Source organism: Setaria viridis, chromosome 6 (genome assembly GCF_005286985.2).
Source record: "Setaria viridis chromosome 6, Setaria_viridis_v4.0, whole genome shotgun sequence".
In the NCBI taxonomy this organism is placed as follows: Eukaryota; Viridiplantae; Streptophyta; class Magnoliopsida; order Poales; family Poaceae; genus Setaria; species Setaria viridis.
In genome coordinates this window covers 34,851,899-34,872,344 of record NC_048268.2, presented here as the reverse complement: position 1 = coordinate 34,872,344, position 20,446 = coordinate 34,851,899, and the positions used below count along the sequence as shown (strand labels likewise).

The 20,446-nt window shown below is 43.4% G+C and overlaps 2 protein-coding genes and 1 pseudogene across 2 annotated transcripts; all 3 read right to left on the bottom strand.

Annotated features, from left to right (window-relative positions):
- Positions 1-2,450: 2,450 nt before the first annotated feature.
- LOC117861975 (uncharacterized) lies at positions 2,451-5,532 on the bottom strand (annotated as a pseudogene).
- A 1,966-nt stretch (positions 5,533-7,498) lies between these two features.
- On the bottom strand, positions 7,499-13,206 carry LOC117861060 (uncharacterized). Its single transcript, XM_034744529.2, has 5 exons — positions 12,777-13,206; positions 10,770-11,743; positions 10,301-10,573; positions 10,016-10,107; positions 7,499-8,684 (listed from the first exon to the last, which is right to left on the bottom strand). The coding sequence occupies exons 2-5, from the start codon at positions 11,715-11,717 to the stop codon at positions 7,763-7,765; spliced, it is 2,235 nt and encodes a 744-aa protein (XP_034600420.1). The 5' UTR covers positions 11,718-11,743; positions 12,777-13,206; the 3' UTR covers positions 7,499-7,762.
- A 4,799-nt stretch (positions 13,207-18,005) lies between these two features.
- LOC117859779 (uncharacterized) lies at positions 18,006-20,248 on the bottom strand. The gene is made up of 3 exons (XM_034742960.2): positions 19,979-20,248; positions 19,024-19,207; positions 18,006-18,217 (listed from the first exon to the last, which is right to left on the bottom strand). Exons 1-3 carry the CDS (start codon positions 20,231-20,233, stop codon positions 18,195-18,197), a joined length of 462 nt encoding a protein of 153 aa, XP_034598851.1. The 5' UTR covers positions 20,234-20,248; the 3' UTR covers positions 18,006-18,194.
- Between the last annotated feature and the right edge of the window lie 198 nt (positions 20,249-20,446).

The following is a 20,446-nucleotide window of genomic DNA, read 5'->3' as shown; positions in this document are numbered from 1 at the left end:
TTCATTGTCGGCTTTGCTTTCAGGAGTTTGCTTTTTGTGGTGCCATGCCATTGGGATTCTATAACGCCACACTAAGTTTCGGCATAGGAGTAGATGCTATTTTACCAATTGGAAAGAGATATATGAATTCTCAGTCGCATGTGCCTGGAAGCTTTATTCTTGGTGGTCACTATTCCCCAGTTTGCAGGTTGAGTGGACTGCCGTCTATGCTGGATTTTAGATCAAGGGGAGTTGGCCCAATTGAAGCACGATGGCTTGTGCCATATGAATCAGAGAGTGGCGCTTAAAGCTGCAACTTGAGAAACTATGCACTAAGTACTTGTACTTATAAACTATATCGTCCAATCAGGAGACTAACACTTATAAGAAATATAACTTTTTTAGTAGCTAGCCTAGCACTCATCCTTTACTTCTACCATACTCCACTCATCTACCATGCTCATGCTCATGATTGAATGACATAGCAAGGAAGGAGGCCTCTATAAAATATTTATAGACCAACGGATTTCATAGGATGATGACATGTGTCCTCTTCTAGAGTTTTCACTAGACAAATATCTATGTTCTACACTATTCTAATTTCTTCATGGTAATAACATCTAGTGGATTCATGAAAAATACCATGGATCATGAGTTATGGAGAAGGCTCTAAAAGTTTGTGTTACTTTCTTTCAGCATCTCCTTCTCTTCTCATTTTAGCTTCCCGTTCCCATTCCATGCATGATTGTGAAATTTATTACAGAAGCAAAATCAAGCTCATCTTCTTTTACTCTTGGCTGGTTCTTCACCAACATGTGCATGCTTGATCGATTTGCATTGGCATCCGGTGCGTTAGTTGCTGCATCCTCCACTATCATTCTTGGCTCGATTTGTATGTGCACGACAGGTGCACGGCGTGGTCGAGCGCGGCGGCGGCTTGCGGCGGAAGGAAAGGAGTGGGGGATTTCGATTAGAAGCTGTGGCGATCTGTTGCGAATTTGCGGGGGATGTACAGGTTTGTATAACCCTAACCAAATTGTTGGATTCTTGCCTCCATGCCAAAGAAAAGTCCACCTCTGTTCATCCTCTTCATCATCTACTACATAACCTATCTCCATCGACCATCGTGAGGTTAGGCGACCGCCTCTCAGAGACTAATGAGCGAGGCAGCAAGGAACGGAGGCGAATTTGATGGTCGAAAGGGGCTAAAGACAATGGAGGAGGTCATGTACAGCGAAGGCGTCATGACAATTTAAGGGAATGGATTTTGGTATAACATTCAATTGATAAATTCTTATGAGAAATACTTATTTAGTGTAGGGTAAAATCATATGTTTTGAGATGAGAGCACCCAAACATTGTTTAAATTGCAAACTACTTCCTCTATTTAAATTGTAGTTTATTTTAGCTTTTATAGATACATGACGTTATGTATTTAGACATAATGTATATATCTAGCTGTATAATAAATAAACGATTTACAATTTCAAACGGAGGGAGTAAACATGAGTTTGTTCTTTTTTTCCATATAAAGAAATAAAATATATCCAATGACTGGGCTCAATAGTGCAAAAGTGAATTTGTTATTTTTTAAATAAATAGATTATACCAATTTTTGGTGCAAATTAGGTGGTGTTTGGATACACACCGCTAAACTTTAGCACCTATCACATCGAATGTTTGGATACTAATTAAGAGTATTAAACATAGTCTAATTACAAAACTAATTGCACAGATGTAGTCTAATTCGCGAAATGAATCTATTAAGCCTAATTAGTTCATGATTTGACAATGGGGTGCTACAGTAACCATTTGCTAATGATAGATTAATTAGCCTTAATAGATTCGTCTCGCGAATTAGACTCCATCTGTGCAATTAGTTTTGTAATTAGCTCATGTTTAGTCCTCCTAATTAGCATCCGAACATCCGATATAATCCTGCTAAAGTTTAGCACCTCGCTTAAACATAACGTCTCCCACAGCGCATCATCTAATTCAAATATCTCAGAGAAACCAAGGTACACGATTCGTTCATACGGTTTTCCTGATTCCAGACATGTATATTATATTATATTTCGAGTTTTCAACCAATCAGAAAGAAATGTTTTCACATCTGTGAGGATATGTAGAAACTAGAATGATCTCAATCTTATTACATGTGTATACAGTTTTTTCCCCAACTAAACACAACAAAATTTGAGCAAAAGACACAGTCCTACCATTTACTTTCTTTTCAATATTTCACGATGTCGTATCCAATACCTCCCATGATCCCATCTGCAGCCACTAACTTGAATGCTGCTTGGGAGCTTCTTCCGTGATTCCAAGAGTTTCTCATCAACAGCATTTCGTAAAAAAGTCAAAAATTCCCATCCCGCTCTCCAAAGAACACGGTGCAGAACAAGTTGAAGGCCACCACCGCCATGTACCACAGACTATATCATGCCCTCCGGCCCTTGGGAACTGATCTTTCAAGTGCGTGGTTTCCCGTATAGATTCGTGTACACAATTTTTGTCCTATAAACCAGGATCAAGCTCAAACAGCAGCAATGATGCAGAAGCCGGACATGATCAGGGACGATAGGAAGAAACAGATGGCACCCTCGCACTTCAGTGCTGGAGCAGCTTCAGCTACCATGGTAACCACTCTGGCAGGCATTGTCAACAATGTGGAGTTGTGGCGCTGCTGAGCCTGCTTATTTGCAGCTTCAGCGTCATAGATGCCACTGGCAATAATCCCTGAGAATACCAGAGATCCTGCTGGATTTGCAACTGTGAGGAAATTGTACAGTGCTCCAAAAATTTTCACCCCAAACAGTTCAGAGGCAGCAGCTGGCACAATGGCCCAGTGAGCCCAATTCCGACGAGCAGTGTTCCAATGTACATTGTCCCAGGCCAAGCCATTGCAAAGTTGAAGTGCCCAATTGCCATCAAATTCAAAACTTGAGCTATAGCTAATGCAATTGCCCTTGGATACGCATAATCTCTGAAATCAGATGAATGAACGCAAAGGGATCAGACAAGAAAAGAGTTAAAGTGAATAAGGTGCACCCTATATTTGGAATTAGGAGTTGATTGATTTGGAGTCAAGTTTTTCAATAATCCATAACAGGTATTATAATTCATAATGCTGAAACAAATGATGTACGTATTGCAAGTTCAGTTCACATCGGCATTTAAATATATATTTCGTATCTGTTTAGCATACTAGCTTACTATGGTTACTTCTGTTCACTTTGTTAGCTCCAGCACTTATCTTTATGTTTTAGTTTCCTCTTCTTCTCTACTTGCATTTGGCAGGATGATATACCATTTTCGTCATCCTTAGTAATTAAGTTTCCTGGGACCACTCTGAAAATCAATTTCAGGCAAAAATTTAAATAAAATTATGGCAAGAACAAGCACTTGGTATAATTTGGAAAGAAAAAAGCCTAGGTCAACATGGAAGGTGAACTACGATGCTGAAAAGCTGTTGAAAATTATTCAATTCATAATTGGAGAATGCTCTTGATATCTACTAAACAAAAATACTTAATGGGACATCATGTGAATGTCACACCCGGTTTAGGAAATAAACCAAATGTCATCTTTATGTAAGCCAGGATCAGTTGATCTTACATAAAGTACCAGAAAATGCATCAAGCAAGATTAACTCCTATGGTTGCTTAACAATTTCATTTGTAAAGTATTTTCTCTCCTTTTCTAAAGACCTCTACTGGATTTCTAACAGCAGCTAGTATGTTTCTAACAAAAATTTAAGATTCTTGCAAAATTTGGAATTTAGGGTGTTACAGTGAAGTACTTTCTATGTCAGCAAAGAGGCATAACAGTCTTACTTGACAATAATCTCTGACAAGTAACCACCACCGATGCGCCCAAGGAAGTTCCAAATGCTAATCATCGACACAAAAATGTGGGTTTCCTCATAACCCAATGACTGGCTCATTTGCCCAAGATTATCAATCACAGTGAGACCGGACCCGGAGCCCAACAAAAGGGAGAAAAATAGAAGCCAAAAATCTGCCTTGATGAGCGCTTGCATCAATGTAAAATCTTCACCCCGTCGTGGACCTCTCCTCCTCCTAACCCTCACAGCACCAACAGCAGCTGCCTGAAGTAGCCTTGCCTGCAATTCTGCTATCCTTTTTTGCCTCTCTGAGGCTGGAAGAAGATCAACGTCCTTTGGCTTTTCATCCTCCACCTCGCTGAGTATAACCTCCTGTTGCTCCTCAGAAGATGTTGGTGCACTTGCTTCTTCTTTCCGAGGTGATGGCAATAATAGTGCATACAAAGTCTCATCGTCATCTGAAAAGAAGCTGAGTAGCACTGGGATGACTATTGGAACTAATAAAAACATGATTAGAATGATGGTCAGCAAGACAGTCATTGACTGGCTTAAGTCGACAAGGTCTTCCAGTAGCATGACGCCCATCAGATAAGCGGCCAAGAGCAAGCAGACGCTGTATACAAATGTGAAACATGTGCCATCAGAAGGCCGCACTTGTCGGTGTAGTAGGAGAGCGAGGCAGGTGGAAATGGAAAACTACATAATTGAGTTTACATTACATATTATAAAAGACCACAACGACAAACAGTAGGAAACCATAGCACTGTCAAAGTCCTGAACTACATAATCGAGATAGTTGTGAATGTTATTACAAGAACCTTAACAACAAAAGACATGAAAACCACAGCACTGTAACAAAGGTCTCCAAAAGCACTCCCACAACTACAGACAAACATTATCAAGGTTTTTACATCCAGAATGCCACGGGAGTCTGAAGCATCGACCAAGTAACTTCTTCAGGCACCCTGTAGTGCTGAATCCGGCGGCTTTTACTCATCGTCAGGTCTCCATTCTTGTCATATTTCAGGGAAAACGTCGTCAATTGCATTACAACCTTCGTCTCATTATTGTATTTGTACTCCAGGAGGCAGAATTTGCTTCCACCACCCATGCTAACAAGGGTGGCACCGATGGGCTCATCTGCAGAAAACTGGTTCAATCCCTCCTCACACAGCTTCAGGACCAGGTGCTAGATACCACATCAATTGCACAGATGCGACGATTGTGTCTGCCCAATGCTCCCCAAAGCCCAATCCAGGAATTCAACTCAGGGACAAAGTGACCACGACCGTTGAAAGGCATCTTCCATGGCCATGATGCTTCCACCTACAGCTACCATCCATCTCAGACTCCTCCGTGTCAAAGCTGAAGGTGGCAGGGTTTTGCCCTCCAATGCTGACAAAGATGGTCCGCTCATCGCTATGCACAGCATAGGAAGTGACAAGCCCGTGCGAAAAGGGCGGTTCTGGGAGGTAGTGCCACATCCATCTAAGGTCCTTCGAGCTAGTCTCGTCATATGGTGGCGGGTCGAGCAGCTGGAATGACCCAGCCGCGAGAGCAAATAGCCTGCCACCAACAGGAATATAGATGGGGTCGACTGGATCAGGCCTTTGCGGAGGGCCAATTATGATGCTCCGCTTACGAACATCATAGATAAGGATGCCGTGCATGGAATAATTCTTAAACTTGGAGTCCACGGGCTGCATAGCCAAAACATCGGAGCCAAAAGCACCAGCAAAGTACCTGGGATAACCACGCGGTGCCTCGAACTTAAATGAGGATGATGGCAGGCTGTGCCATTGGGGGTTATCATGTTCAACACCGGCATGTAGTTTCAGCTGTGGACCAGGGTCACCAGATGCAAGCTAAAATTTGGAAAATCACGATCCAACAGAGTTACTATCTGGATGACCATCTCATCCGACTTGTCAAATACTCCTCCACACTCTCCAAACTTGGCAACCGAGATTGGCTTGCAAAATGTGTAAAATGGAGTGCACAAAATGGAGAGTCTGTTGTAGTGCAAAATGAAGAGGCTATTGGAGTGTATGGAGAGTGTAGATTTTTAGAGAGAAAACTAGCTATTGGGATTTGGAGAGTAGGAAAAGGACAGTATGTTAGAGTGAGAATCTCAATATGGAGAGAAATCTTTTTACCAACTTGGATAGAGAGTCAAATGAAGAGATAGAAATGGATAGTCTATTGGAGTTACTGAGCATCTCCAACAGAATTGCCATCCCACTCTCAAAGCCAAAAATTGGCAAGTGTGCTAGAAAATTACGATCCGACAGAATTGCTATCCGGATTGCCATCCCATCTGACTTGCTAAATACTCTCCCACACTCTCGAAACTTGGCAAGCAAGTTTGGCTTATCAAATATGGGTCCCGCTCACAAAATGAAGAGTGCAAAATGGAGAGTCTGTTGTAGTGCAAAATGGAGAGGCTGTTAAAGTGGATGGAGAGTGTAGATTTTTAGTTTGATATGGAGAGAAATCTTTTTGACAACCTGGTTAGGGAGTCAAATAGAGAGCTAAAAATGGATAGTCTGTTAAAGTTAATGTGCTGGTCTTGATTTTCTCCTACTGCCAAAGAACAAGAAGAACAACTTTTTTTTAGAAAATGAAATTGTTTCCGGCCTTTGCAACCGCACACAGCCAATCTTTTACAGAAGTTTAGCTCCATAAGATAAATGTTTGGCCTTCCAAGTACTTAGGACTGAATTCAATAAAACTAATCTACCTCCATAAGATAAATGTTTGGCCTTCTAAGTACTTAGTTTACATTTGAATCTATCCTCAATTACAGCCCAATCCGCATTACAGAGCTGTAGTTACAGTGGTGCATCGGGATTCCTAAGTACTTGAAGGGTAGAGCCCCTAGATCGTATCCAAACAGTTCAGTGTACTCTTTCTCATATTGTTTGGCCTCTCCATAATAAAAGATTTCACTCTTGTGTAAGTTAATTTTAAGGCTAGATAATTGTTTAAAGACACAGAGCAATAATTTCATATTTTTAGCTTGCTCCAAATCATGGTCCATGAAAAAAAATTGTATCATCCGCATGCAGAATAGACAACTCTTTGTCCACAAGGTGAGGAATAACCCCTCTAATTTGACCTGGCATGAATGGCGTTTGGGAAGGTCACTCCCATGAGCCTATTTGTAGCAACTTTATTAAAAAATTTAAATCTTATGTTAAATAGTCAGATGGGTCTATATTGTTGTATCTTTATTGCCTCATTTATTTTTAGGAGTAGGGTGATTACTCCAAAGTTGAGACTATAAAGAGGAGGCGCTCTTAAAAAAATCTATGAAGAGCACCATTAGATCCGATTTTATGATATCCCAGAAAATCAGATGATTTATTATGTTCCATCTGAAATACTGCCTCTTTTACCTCTTTCTTTGTTAATGGTGTTGTGAGGAAGTTATTTTCCTCCTTATCTGTGAACGGTGTTGTGAGGAAGTTATTTTCCTCCTCTGAGACCTGAGGTATATCTTGATCTGGTGTTCCACCCGGCTAAAGTTATTATGCTTTTGAGCACATCATGGAAAAACTGAAGCTACCGGTAATCGCATTTTTTTTCAGAATATTTGAGGCAACAATGCGACAAACATTCCTCTTTCCTCTTCTTATTCGCAAAAAAAAAAAAACTTCCCCTTCTTTCAGCTGCCAGGAAACATTTTTCTCTGCTGCATTACCATCTTAGTCACCACCCATTTTCGTTTCTAATTTTCTGTAACCTTTTGAAGCAAACGGAGAAAGCAAAAATAGCAAAACACCATTCCAATCTCTATCCAGCCCATTTTTACATCTGAATCTAGTCCGGCCCATGTTTTGGCCCAGCCAAGTTAACGGGGCGATCAACCCTTCGTGGGCTCGTGGCCCTGCCTGCTTTGAACTAGGACCCACGAGGCACGTGCACGTCACGTCGTCACCCCTTCTTCCCGTTCGCCACCGGTGCCGGCGCCGCCTCGCCTCCGCCCAGCACGGCGGCGGCGGAGTCGACGTTGGTCAGGAGGTACTCGTAGATCTTCTTCCTCAGCCGCTCTATCGTCTCCTCCGGCACGCCGCTCGCCACACCGCCGTTCGCGGCGCGCGCTGCGGCCTCGCCATCCGCGTCCGACGGCGGGTGCTGCGGCGGCGGCGGCATCTCCGCGGGCTTCCCGATCTCGCTGAGCCAGTCGTTCACGCGCTTCAGCTGCGGGAGCATCCTGGCCGCGCGGTCGCGGTCCCACGGCGCGGCCGCCGCGACGTCAGCGTCCAGGAACCGTTCCACGAACGCCAGGAACCACCCCCGGGCTTCCTCTCCGAGCCGCCGCGCCAGCTCGCCCCGCTCCTCCGCGCCGCCTCCCCGCTCCCACTCCGGCGGAGGCACTGCAGCCGCCGCAGCAGCAGCAGCAGCCGCGGCGGCGGCTGCGGAAGCCGACCTCACCTTCCCCTTTGCCGGTGACAGTCGCGACTTCGCGGGCGGCGACGCCTTCGCCGCCGCCACCGCTGGCTTCGCTGACTCGTCGACAAGCACGACGGCGAGCGGGGAGACGACGTTGGCGGGGGCTGGTTTGAGGTTATAGAGGGAGAATGCCGAGAGGTCGGTGGCGAGCCCGGCGCCCACCCAGGAAGCTGCCCGGCGGCGGCGCTCCGCGGCGACAGCCAGGGTCTCCTCGTCGGCGGTGGAAGCGTCGCCGGCTGCCGATCGGTCTGGTGACGTCGCGGTGGAGGACGTGGCGGTGGCCTTGGTTAGCGACTCGGTGACGACGGTGGCCCGGGAGAGAGCTCCATGCAGAGCAAGGAACTGCTCGACGGCTGGTTGTGGATTTTGCTCCTCCGCTGACGAGCTCACCTCCGCATACGAGCTGCTCAGAGCAACATAAAGAAGAGGTCAAATTCTCAAACCAACAGTGCTGCTGATATAAGTGAGTAAAACGAGCAAACTTAATTGCAGAAACCTGAATTTTGCATCACTGTTCTGTGGTGTAAGAATATAACAACTAACGTGCATCAGTAAAGTTCAGATTTTGATCAAAGCAAGAACGGGAGAAAAACAAATTCACATTTGCCCACTGATCATGACTAGAAGTAAAAAAAAATGTTGGTTTCGTACAGTTTTCCATTTAAAAATTTCATACTACTGTCAATAGGACAAACATTGCAGTGACAAGTACAAATAGGATCACTTCTTGCTTGGCATGCTGGGCAGCTGGCCATCCATGACCCATTCATATAGGTGGATTCAAGGTTCAGCCATTCAGTAAAGTGTTTAGACTGTCGGCAGAGCAAAGGAACACAAGAGCAATGTGAAGTCTGAACTCTAAACATGTGCACGGACATAATGGCAAGTCCATGCCAGGGCAAAGGGAGTCGAAACAAAGATGGGAGTAGGTGATAGCATCATCAAATCATGCATGACAGCTATAGCTATGACACTTGGAATGTGATACCAGCGGAATATCGTGGAAAAATATTTTAGGAGCCATGTGAGAATTGAAATAGACATCAAGAACCAACCACTATCCAAACTGTCGGCTATTATAAGCCATGCAAAGCATGGATATATGCTTCTCATAGCTGTGGATTGAGATGTACCAAATTTGGATGGTTAAATAACAACCATTTGAAGAGTAATTGTAACCAAATAATAAGTTGATGGATATAGACAATACTCTGGACATGGTTATGACTAATAAGAACTTGGAGGAAATTCGCACCAAAATTTATGATATGTTTCTATTCATTGTCAATTATTACAGAGAACACATATCAAAATGTCTTAGCACTTTCCTGTGATCAAAATGTATTTTAATGGGTGCTAACATCAGGCGCCAGGTTGCCAGTTACATGGCATGTTCCAATCAGAACCAGAATCCTTGCATGTCTATATTTTTACAGTACTATTTTACTATCATACAAAACAGCATGCTGTAATGGTATCTCAAAGCATGAATCCAGTAATAATTCGAAAATTATTATTTTCTTGTATGTCTGAATATAGAAGTGTCATTGGAAATAAAATTGCTAAGCTAGAATCAGATAAAGTAAAAAAAAAGATCAGTTCAGTGCAGAAACATTTCAAAGTCATTTGTAGTATTAAGAACCATACTCACTGTGTATTTGTGTTTACCCACATAACTTCAAACAAATTCTGTAATGGCATGATCATACTGGTTAACATGCATGGAAAAATTACCTTAAACAGCGAAGAAGACTCTCTGCCGCTGAAGCTTCTTGCATGGCTTCAACAGCAGCCATTTGGGCCGCATCTCTATACTTCAAAAGCTCCTGTTACAACAAATATCTCATTAAGCACAAGTAAATATGAAGCATTCAACTACTACAGGCTAAAAAGATATATCATCCTCTCCTCTTTAGCTAACATAATGTATTGCTAGAGCTTATTTGCTTTTAGAATGGGTACAAATGTTGATGGTAACAAATGGACCAAGTGGCAAACAAAAAGGGAGTTCACTCATACCTTTCCTAATTTAGCAAGTGATGGAGGGAGTGCTGTCCATGAAGTGTTAGCATCTGTCAATTTTTTGCTATTTGCAGCAACCTTCACTAGATTTGTGGTATTTGGGTTGCTTAAAACCCCAGATGTCCTCCTTATAGGTGAAGAATGCTTATTCACAACTTTGTCAGAATCATCTGCAGGAGCACTTGCTGAGCTCTTTCTGGGTGGAGTCTGAATCTTACTGTCATCCTTATGCAATGACTTCTCTTCTGCTACTGATTTCCGTCTGGGAGTCTGATCACAGAAGAACCAACAAAGATCATTTACCAAAGAAACTGTATGGTTATGGAATATAGACATTACGGGATCAGTGATGAGTTTAAGTAATATGTTCAGGTGAGAGTTGTAGATCCTATATTAGTGAAAACATGACAAATATTGACACATCACATTTATATACCCATATATGACAAGCATTGTCAACACGTACCGAAGAGCTTCGGTTCTCAGACTTCTTCTCAGCTTTGGCAGGCTTTGAATCTGAATTGCCTTTGGCTTTTGCATCTGCATTCCCTTCCCAGCTTCTTCTCAAGGCCTTTGGTCCTGATTCAATGCTCAGTATGGTGTTACTAAGAGAATTACCTATGGAGGACCTTCTCCCTGCTGTAGTAGCCTTCAAAACAGAAGCAGCCTTTTCTAACAAGGATAGCCTAGATGGTGATGGTTTCTCTGCTCCTTTTGTTTTTGCTCTCTGTTTCATGTCATTTGAAAATCTATCAAATGATGCAGGCAGAGAATGGACGCTGGTCGGAGATGAAGGTGTTGACCTAGCAGTGGTACATTTTGCCTTTGAGCTAACTATGTCCTTCTTGTCTATAAGGCTATTGAGTGCTTGTTTCGAGAGCGAAGAGTTTGACTTGGTGAGCTGGGGTTTCTTGCTTTCTGTCCCATTGTTCTTGACAGAAGCATTTATCTTCTCTAACTTGCTCTGCTCTTTCTCTAGTGACAAAGCATCCTTTGCGTTACCGTTGACAGATGGTTGGGCCTTCTTGCTGCCAAGAAAACTAGAGGAGCTAGTCACCACAAGATCTTCCGGATTGCCGACACAAGCATGCCGGCCTGGAACTGGCCTGACCCCCCTCAAGATCGGCACCGGAGTGGCTGCCTCGAAACGGTCTACATGGATGAACTGCCCCAGCTGGATCGTGTCGCTCAATATGAGATCATGCTGCTCATCCGGGAGGGTAACGTAAGTCGCGTGCGATGAATCAGACACCTTGAGGTAGAACCCCTGGTTTGTGAACAGATCACTCCCTGCAAGCGCCGGAACAATGCTAATAACCTGAAGAAGGGATGACCGGTGCTCGCCCGCGACCTTGACATCGCTGTTCATGTGCTGGAGGAGCTTGAGAAGGACCCCGGGTACCAGCGACGCCATTGCTGTAGCTCCCAAAGCACATTTACCTGCGCATTGTTGAGCACGATTCAGAAACCGTGATCACTCTCATACAGAGGACATACAGCATTGGAGTCAAAAAAGGAAACAAGAAACAATGATGAGCTAACGGTGGACAACCTGGGCTAGCCGTGAGAAAAGTGAATCTCCAACTACCTAATGAAATAAAGGTCACAGCTTTACACCAAACTAAATCCAAATGAACATGTCGGTAGCCCAAACCATTTTTGTTGAGTCATAATGAATAGAAAAAAAAATGCATTTGTCACCAAATGCAACCCAGCGACATATAGCTCTGAATTGAACTAAAATTCATACAAAACAAATAGCTGAAAACATAATTAAAAAAAGAAAAGAAACGAGGGGCAAAATTGTGAAGCAGAAAAAGGCAAAACAAATCCAAGCAACGCAAAAGGGGATGGCTGTGATGTCCAGAAAAGAGATGGTATACAGTGTCGGTACGAAGCATTACTACCTGAAAGGAAGTGAAGTAAAGCAGGACATAAAGAGGTGTACTAGAAACGGTGGCTACAATGGGTAAGGACGGCGTTGTTCGTTGCGAGGCATTGAATTCAGTTCGTAAAGAGAGAGATGAGTACGAGCGGATGAAACGAGGACCAACGACATCGGATGCCCAATCTCATGCATTCTTAGGATTGACGAGCTGGCTCCGTCCTAGCAGAGTTATGTATTTTTTTGAAAGGAAAAAAAATCTCCACATGAACACTGCCACATGGAGAGAGTTGAGAACTGAATCAAATCTTGGGCAGAAGCTCTGGACTTTGCACTGATCAGGGAGAGTAAAGGAAACAATCTTGGCAACAACTAAAGCAGTCACCAGTCTTCAGAGACCAAATGTTCAGGGAAACCAATATTTTTACAGGATGAGTCGAAGAGAGCCGGAAGAAATCGAAATCTCTGACGGCCCCAACCAACGTCATAAATTCCGGTGCGCTTTAATGTGCCGAGACGAATCTAGAGAGGGGGGAATCGAGAAGGCGAAGAAGAAGAAGAAGAAGAAGCGTTGAGGAGCACACCCACCTTTGTCTGAAACAGGAGACTGCCGAACCCGGCGAGGCCGATCCCCTCCTCCGCTGCGAACAGTTGCTGTGAGGAGGAGACGGTTCTTGTCTCTTCTTCTTCCTCCTGTGAACACGCGCCCCGAGGCTACTGCTTCAGCAGCCTACGATCCTACGAAAAGAGAGGCCTCCGCCTCGGCTCGCTTGTCGCATCCAGGAATCCCGCCGGTTGGCTCTGGGAGGCGGTGGCGACTGGCGAGACGAACCAGGAGGCGGTGCCTGCCGTCTCTGGCGCTTCTCTCTCTCTCCCCTCAGCTCTGCCCCTCTCTCTCTCTCTCTCTAAAAGGAGAGAGGAGAGTCTGACGGGGAAGAGCAAAGAGGCCGGAGGGAGGGAGAGCGCACGCGGGGCAGCGAGCTGCGAGGACAGATGCTACTGTGGTGTGGAAAAGCTGCGTGGAAAGTGATAGGCGGGGCCCGCGGAGTCAGTGACCGCGGGTGGAGTGTGTCGAGGTGAGGCGTCGCTTTCGATGGGGCAAAGCGGAGTTCCCATGGCAAGTTGGGGAGAATGGGCAAAACCTTTTTCTAATACAGGACACAGAGATTGGAGCAGGGTTTTTTTTTTTTTTGCCTGCGTTTTTCTCGTTGCTATATACTCCCGGGACCAGGAGTGCATCTTTTTTATGGGCGTGTGTTTTTGGATGATAAAGTTTTTATCCAGTAATTTTACTGGATCATTTCGCATGGTTTGTTTATGCTGAGTTTCTCCAAGGTCACGGCAAAATAGGATGGTAAGGTCATGGCAAAATAGGATGGTAATGCTATCACGTGAAAAATGTAGAGCGCCCACACAATCCAAAATATAGGCATTTCAATATTTAACTACTCTATCCGTCGCAATTATAGTGCATTTTAACTTTTATAATTTTGTAATTTGTATTGTGCATCTAAATTTAGCGTATATCTACCTGCATAACAAAATATGAATTTAGAAAAGTTAAAATGACCTATAATTTGGGATGGGGAGGTAACATTTCGTGTAAGAAGTCATATACTGTAGCATATAGATTTGATATTATTAAATTTGAATTTGGAAAAAAATTTATAATGTTAAATTTATGGTTGTATACGATATATAACTGTCAAGATGTAATATTGGAGTTCGTACGGGGTCAAACTACACCTTCATTTTAACATGAAGATAGGATTGCGAATACAAAATATCTACAAAAGTCTACTTTAAGGACGTGTTTGGGTAGCTTATAAACTAAAATAAAGTGATTTAAATATATATTAGCCTAAACTATAAATAAAATAATTCATCTAAATGCTTCTCATGTATCCACGGTAACAGTTTTAAGATTTTTTGCAGTTACCAATACCTAACTCTAAATGATATAAAAATTTTCTACACTAGATCTCTGCCAGGTCTAAGGGATGTTTTATCGAACTTTTGGATATAGCATAATCCTCAACAAGTACATGTTATTGCCAAGCTTCTCGCGGTGGATCGGTTAGAGCGTTGAACTCCAAGACTTATTGAAACTCCCGTCCCGATCCAGATTCGAAGCATGTCACATTCTTATAACAAAGCTCGGTGGAGTCTCCTCATGTGGTCGAGTTTTTAACCCGTAAATTTCATCCATCTTTTCACTAGAAGAAACACTTACGGGGAAAAGCCTAATCAAAGCATAGATTGGATGGTAAGAGATCCATGAGCGAGCTGAGCAGCTGAACGTGAGTCCCCTGTCGAAGTTTTGTTTGCCTGCAGCAACCAAACACACAGAGTCAAACCTAGTTTGGTCAACGGCTGCACGGAGAACCACAATTTGGATTACCTTCCGACACTTTACTCTGCAAAGTTTTGACTTTAGAATTTTTTTTTAAAAAAAACAGCGAACTGACTGTAATCGCTAGCTCCAGCTCCCCTCCTTTCTCTTCCACGTTAAAAATGGAGTATAAATTCCGACCAAATTTAAAAAAAGATAAATCTAAAAAAAATTGTTCTAGATGTCTGCATAATCCAAAATATGATTGGTTGTGAAGGTTCGCTCCCAGGCAATTTGGTCAGCATCGGTATGAATTATGATAATGCAGTCGCTGCCGATGAATAATTGACAGGGATCTCGTAACTACTGTATAATGTATTGCCGGTTGGTAAACCAGCTGCCAGAGTATAATTAATTCGAAATCTTTTTTTAAAAAATGCCTGCTATCATTGTGTATTAGCCTGAGCTGTCGGTATTTAGTACTGCCCAATGCATCAAGAACACCGGTAGGTATATGAAATGAAACAATCCATATGGATAAGAAAATAAGGGCTCAGAAGTATCTTGGTTCAGTTGACCAGGTTCCCACAATGCTTAATCCAAAGAAAAAAAAAAGGTTCCCACAATGCATGCATGTGGTAGTAGCTAGTGGCTGGTAAGATTGATCATGTTGCTATATCCCCAAATTAAACATTTATATAGTTCTTCTTCTTTTAATTTTCTTTTTTTTGAAATGAAATCTTCTTTTGATTTTGGATGATTGTGTAGTTCCTACAGAAAGCACTAGCTAGAACAGGAAAGGTGAAAGGTACATGGGCATGCATGAACTCAAATTACATTATTTGAAGAAAAAAAACATAAGTTAGCTTGGAAAGAAAGCTAGAGGCGCCTACTTTTTCTCGAATTGGAAAAACAAAAACATGCGGCAGTAGACCCGAGGTCTCGAAGAGCAAAAGGCGGGGGAATTAAAAATGGTCTCGGCTCTCGAATTGGTACTGTCGCATTTCCATTTTAGGGAGCTCAGGGTACCTTGTGCCTTTGCTCAATTTGCAAGGAACTAGTATACAGGGGACAAACTAATTCACCCACTACAAATTTATTGCATTAAATCGCTATCTTATAAAAGTTAAATCTTTGATTTATCTAATGTTTGATGCCTGATGGTACATTTTTTAAAAAAAAAAAGAAAGAAAAGAAGATGAACTATACATACTTCAACTTTTTTCTTTAGTTTCAAAAGTGCATTCTTGTCAATGCATTCTCTTTTTTAGCATCTGCACCTGATGTACAATTCGTAGTACTACTCCTATCTGAATAATTCATCGGATTGCAAAGGGAGCTTCAAAGGGACTATTTCACATAATTTTCTATACATAAGAACTCAGTAAAATAAAATGCCTCCATCAGCCATCATGGTGACAGTGAGACCCAAAGCTTTCTGATTAGACATTAGCAATAATCCAGTTCAGATCTGCATACTGTCACCGAGCAAATGGTCCAGACAGATCATCGCGGAGCATGCAAGTGTGGCGACTGAAAACAGTTGGTGAGCATGTGCTTTCGCACAGTCGCCGCACTGTCCTGATGAACACTTACAAAAGGAATTGATCTTGGCATTTCTGGTTTTATACAAATCGCCTCCTAATTTCTTTAGTTTCCATGCGCATGTGGCAGCTGAACAGGATGTCGGCGCCAACGTGCGCGGAGCAGAGACGAGCATGAGCTTCAGGTTGCCATCATCGATCGCCCCATCTGCAGGCGATGGATGGATGGCATTATGACAAAAGAAAGCGCATCACTACTGGAGATCGATGGCGAGAACGAGCAAATTTGTTCTGATGCAAAATATCATTCAGGTGTAGAATGAAAAGAATTTCAGAGGAAATAATTGGATATCCGTTGAGTTCAGTAAAACTCAGCATCCTCAAGGAACCAACCATTTAGGAGCTATACAATTTTTCCTGTAAAATTCCTACAAAAATTTTGTTTGAATTTTCGGTAAGAACTACAGGATTTGATTAGCGCAGGAATATGCACACAGGATATGGATCATTGCTGGGGCTACATCCCACATGCCGTGCTTGTGCGTCAAGGCCGCCGGGCCACAAGCCCGGAGCATGACAGAGTGCGTAGGCCAATCTTTGCCTCTTACCCATGATCCGATGCCAGCCATGACTCGTGTGATTTGCCTGGGATGACGCACCAGCATGGCGCGCGTCAGCATGTATGTGTCCTGGACTCCTGGTCCTGGCTTGGTTGGATCGCGCCAGCCACCGCCAGGGCCAGCTCCGGCGAGGCCGGCAGGAGCGACCGCACGGACGCCGGCGGCGCCACCATATCGGCGCGCGAGGACTTCTTCGACGGCGGCGCGTACGACGAGGCCGAGAAGGAGCTAGGCCGGGGACGCGGAGGGCGCCGCCGACCGCTGCGAGCAGGCGTTCACCGAACGCCGCCGCCTCATGGCCATGGTGTCCGACGTCGACAAGAGGATGAAGGACCGGGCCAGCGTCGCCGGCGACCTCGTCGCCTTGCTCTGGGGCGACAAACGTGAAACGCCGGCGCTCCGGCCGTCGGCTCTTGCCTGCTTGAGCTGTATACATGTTGAGATTGGCTAGCACGTTGCTGCACTCGCCAATTCGCCATGCATGCGCAAGTCACGTGTTAATTACATGGCCGTAAATTTTTTATCTTGCGATTCACGAGTCAAAATTTATCGCTCTATTCATAAAATGCCGATTTCCAAAGTATTTCTTAGTTGTGAATTACTCCCTATCAAGAAAAACCAAAACCTATAATTTAAGATGAGATTTCCATCGAATCCAATTTAGGATGAGATTTCCATCGAATCCCTTAACAAACAACACGTACGCATGTACAATGAGTTGTTCTCTTAAGCTGTTTCATAGTAATTCTATTTTCTTAATTTGTATATAGAAAAAAAGAAATATTGTGAATTGCAAACAACTACAATAGCAACGCAGTCATCTTATAATCCTAAAATAGCCTATGGGACGATTATTTCGTAAAACAACAACCACTTTCTCTCTCCTCACTATCTCGCATCTACATCAGCTGATGTGAAGCAAGCATAGCATTGTGAGATTGTTGATGTGAAGCAAGCAAACTTATGAGATTGTACTTCTCTTAGGTGGTGGCGTGGTGTGTCTTCCAGTTGAGCACGTTCAAATACCATCGTATACATATTTAGATGCCTTAGGAGTTGGCCTATTTAGAACAGAACTTCATGAAGACCAACCTGGGGCACAACTGTACAAAACCACGCACCGCATCAGACAGATGATTGAAATGCATCTACTACGGTTTCAGACAACGAATCATAAATATTGAATACGCCGTAAGTTGTAAACTTGTAATAACACCATGTATGTACCGGCCTTCCAGCAACGTAGCATCTGAGATCGATCTAAATTGAAGCACATATTGATGCAAGTAGGACAAACGTAAAATTCCAAAGCAGAATGCAGTTAAGAAAACGAAATAAACTGAAAAGCTGCATCCTGGAACACAGTAAAATGGTATTTTTCTCCCAAAATCCGAGATCTACAAATCCATGACTGGCAGGTCTAAAAGCATGTAGGTTCCAAAGGTACATAGACGAGCATGCTCTGCTAACAAGGAAGCTTTCGGTAGTTCATCTAGATGTTGTCTTAACTTCAAACCTCCTGGACGCTCAAACCTGCACCAATGGATATTATCACATCAAAAATGACGCACAAATTAGAGGTGCATTGCACTAACAGATTAGAAACTTCATTCAGCAGATGAAAAATGGGGCAGCATTTTCAACAATTTGAAGGCAAACTGGAAACGCAAAAAAGTTGAGAAAAGGCGCATTCACAAAGTTCTGATTACAAATTAAAAAAGACAGATATTCCTGTCCCTCAGATCTCATAGCTATTACCCATCATCGACGAACAATGACCCGACTAGTTTTAACCACAAGCCTACACATCAAAAGGAGTGGAGACAATGAAGGCTTGAAGCTAAAACAAATCAAGCATTCATCTAAGATCCAATAATATTTTCTTCAAGGGGACACCAACAAATTGAGCCTGATAAATTACAACTACACAACAAGATACAGAATAACGAACCCAGTGCTCTATAAAAGTTTAAAAAGAACAAGAAAGGTCATACAGCTGTCCCTCGGATCTCATAGCTATTATTGGCCATCACTGACGGTTTTAAAAACTTGTTTTAGCCACAAGCCACACATTAGTCCACAAGACCTGAGATGGCTTGAAGCTAAAACCAATCTTCAACCATCTTTGGACCGAAACTTTATCTTCACTGGGACAGCTACTTGATCAAAATTACAACTAAGAAATGGCTTCAATTCAAGGAAAAAGAAACAACCCTAACACAACATCGTAGATGCTCATCAGCAGCATGAATGATCAATTCCAGGCAATACTAACACAAGCACTGAATTTTCTTATACCAGAACAGAAACAATACCATATTAATTAAAGCAGTGCTAACCTGGGGGGAGAGATTGCTTCAACTTGTTTGCCTTCTCAGCATCGAAGACGCAGAGGGTGTACAAGTACTTGGAGCAGCGCACCTTGAACTTGACAACATCCTTGCTCCTCTTGATCTTCACGGAACGGGCATCCTTCCTCCTCGCGGTGAGAAGGAAGTCCTTGATCTCATGGATCTGCTTCGGCTGCAGACAGATTTGTTTCACGAACTATTAGACAAAGCATAGCCATAGGATGACAACAAACTAGAAAATACTAATAGAATGGCAAAAAACTTAATTGCAACTACCAAAGAAAAGCAAACTCTCACATACATGCTATACTTACAATTGTTGTTTATATAGAGTTGTATCTTCATGGTGGTTTATTTACAATTTTAACTTGGGTCAATTTATCAGTACATTTCTAAATACAAGCACTGCATGCTGTCGAAACTCAAAAGTGCAACATTCATTAAAACAGGCACATTCCATCCTAACCTAGGGATGTGATTGACATACATGTAGTTGAAACAGCACACAGAAGAGATGAACTAGCATGGCAACCACGGCGACATCAAAATACAGCAACTAAAACTATGCTTTCAATGCTAGCAGCAATGCAACCTAGGGTAAAGGTAAGAGCATTACCGCTCATAGCGAGCCACACCAGCAAACTGCATAGAGCTGGTAGACAACATGAGCATAAGTTGCCACTGCATGTGTCAATCAATCACAGGGAGGCCATGGCACATCATTAGCAACGCATAACCCTAGCCCGACCAATCTCTTGCACGACAATCCACGAGAAATAAGCAAAAACATGGCATAGAACATGTTCATCGCCTCTACGAACACAAGCAACTTGCTACCGAGCAACTCATCACACGGAGAACTCCGGGTGAGCCGAATGGATGCGCTAGCGGCGGATATAGGACTGACGAGAAGGTAAGAGGGAGGGATTAGAGGGATAGTTACCATCTTCTCGTGAGACCTGGGAGTCGCCGAGCTCTTCTTCTCGCGGCGGCGGCTGGGATCCCACGGGAAGAAGGGAATGCAGAGGCGGCGGCGGGCGGGAGGGGAGCGGATTATATAGCACCCCGTAGATAAAACCCTAGACAGGAGCGGTTCCGGAAATGCCCTCGCCCTCGCTCGCTGCAGGTGGGGCCTGGAGGTTGGGAGGGCCTGTGGAAGGCCGCATTCGGATGGGCCCAGTTGGGCCTTGTGGATCATCGTGTGGGCGTCGAATTTCCGGCTCGAATTATTATTGCTCGAGTTCATTCATCTTTATGAGCTGCAATGGCAGCTTCTTCCTTCACACCGATTGTTAAAAGTTTTCAATTTCAGTTAGATTTCTATATGTTTCGATTTTGTACTAAAAATTAACATTTCTATATGCACAGCGGCAGAATATGTTGGCAACCATCCAATCCAATCCTAGGCAGA

Excerpts from the sequence above, each read along its gene's own strand:
- LOC117861060 (XM_034744529.2), bottom strand. The coding sequence starts at position 11,717 with ATGGCGTCGCTGGTACCCGGGGTCCTTCTCAAGCTCCTCCAGCACATG. Across the intron at positions 10,574-10,769 it reads CTGAGAACCGAAGCTCTTCG|ACTCCCAGACGGAAATCAGT; the intron begins GTACGTGTTGAC and ends TTCTGTGATCAG. Across the intron at positions 8,685-10,015 it reads AGTCTTCTTCGCTGTTTAAG|CTCGTATGCGGAGGTGAGCT; the intron begins GTAATTTTTCCA and ends TGCTCTGAGCAG.
- LOC117859779 (XM_034742960.2), bottom strand. The coding sequence starts at position 20,233 with ATGATCCACAAGGCCCAACTGGGCCCATCCGAATGCGGCCTTCCACAG. Across the intron at positions 19,208-19,978 it reads CCAGGTCTCACGAGAAGATG|CCGAAGCAGATCCATGAGAT; the intron begins GTAACTATCCCT and ends ATCTGTCTGCAG. Across the intron at positions 18,218-19,023 it reads GAAGCAATCTCTCCCCCCAG|GTTTGAGCGTCCAGGAGGTT; the intron begins GTTAGCACTGCT and ends CCATTGGTGCAG.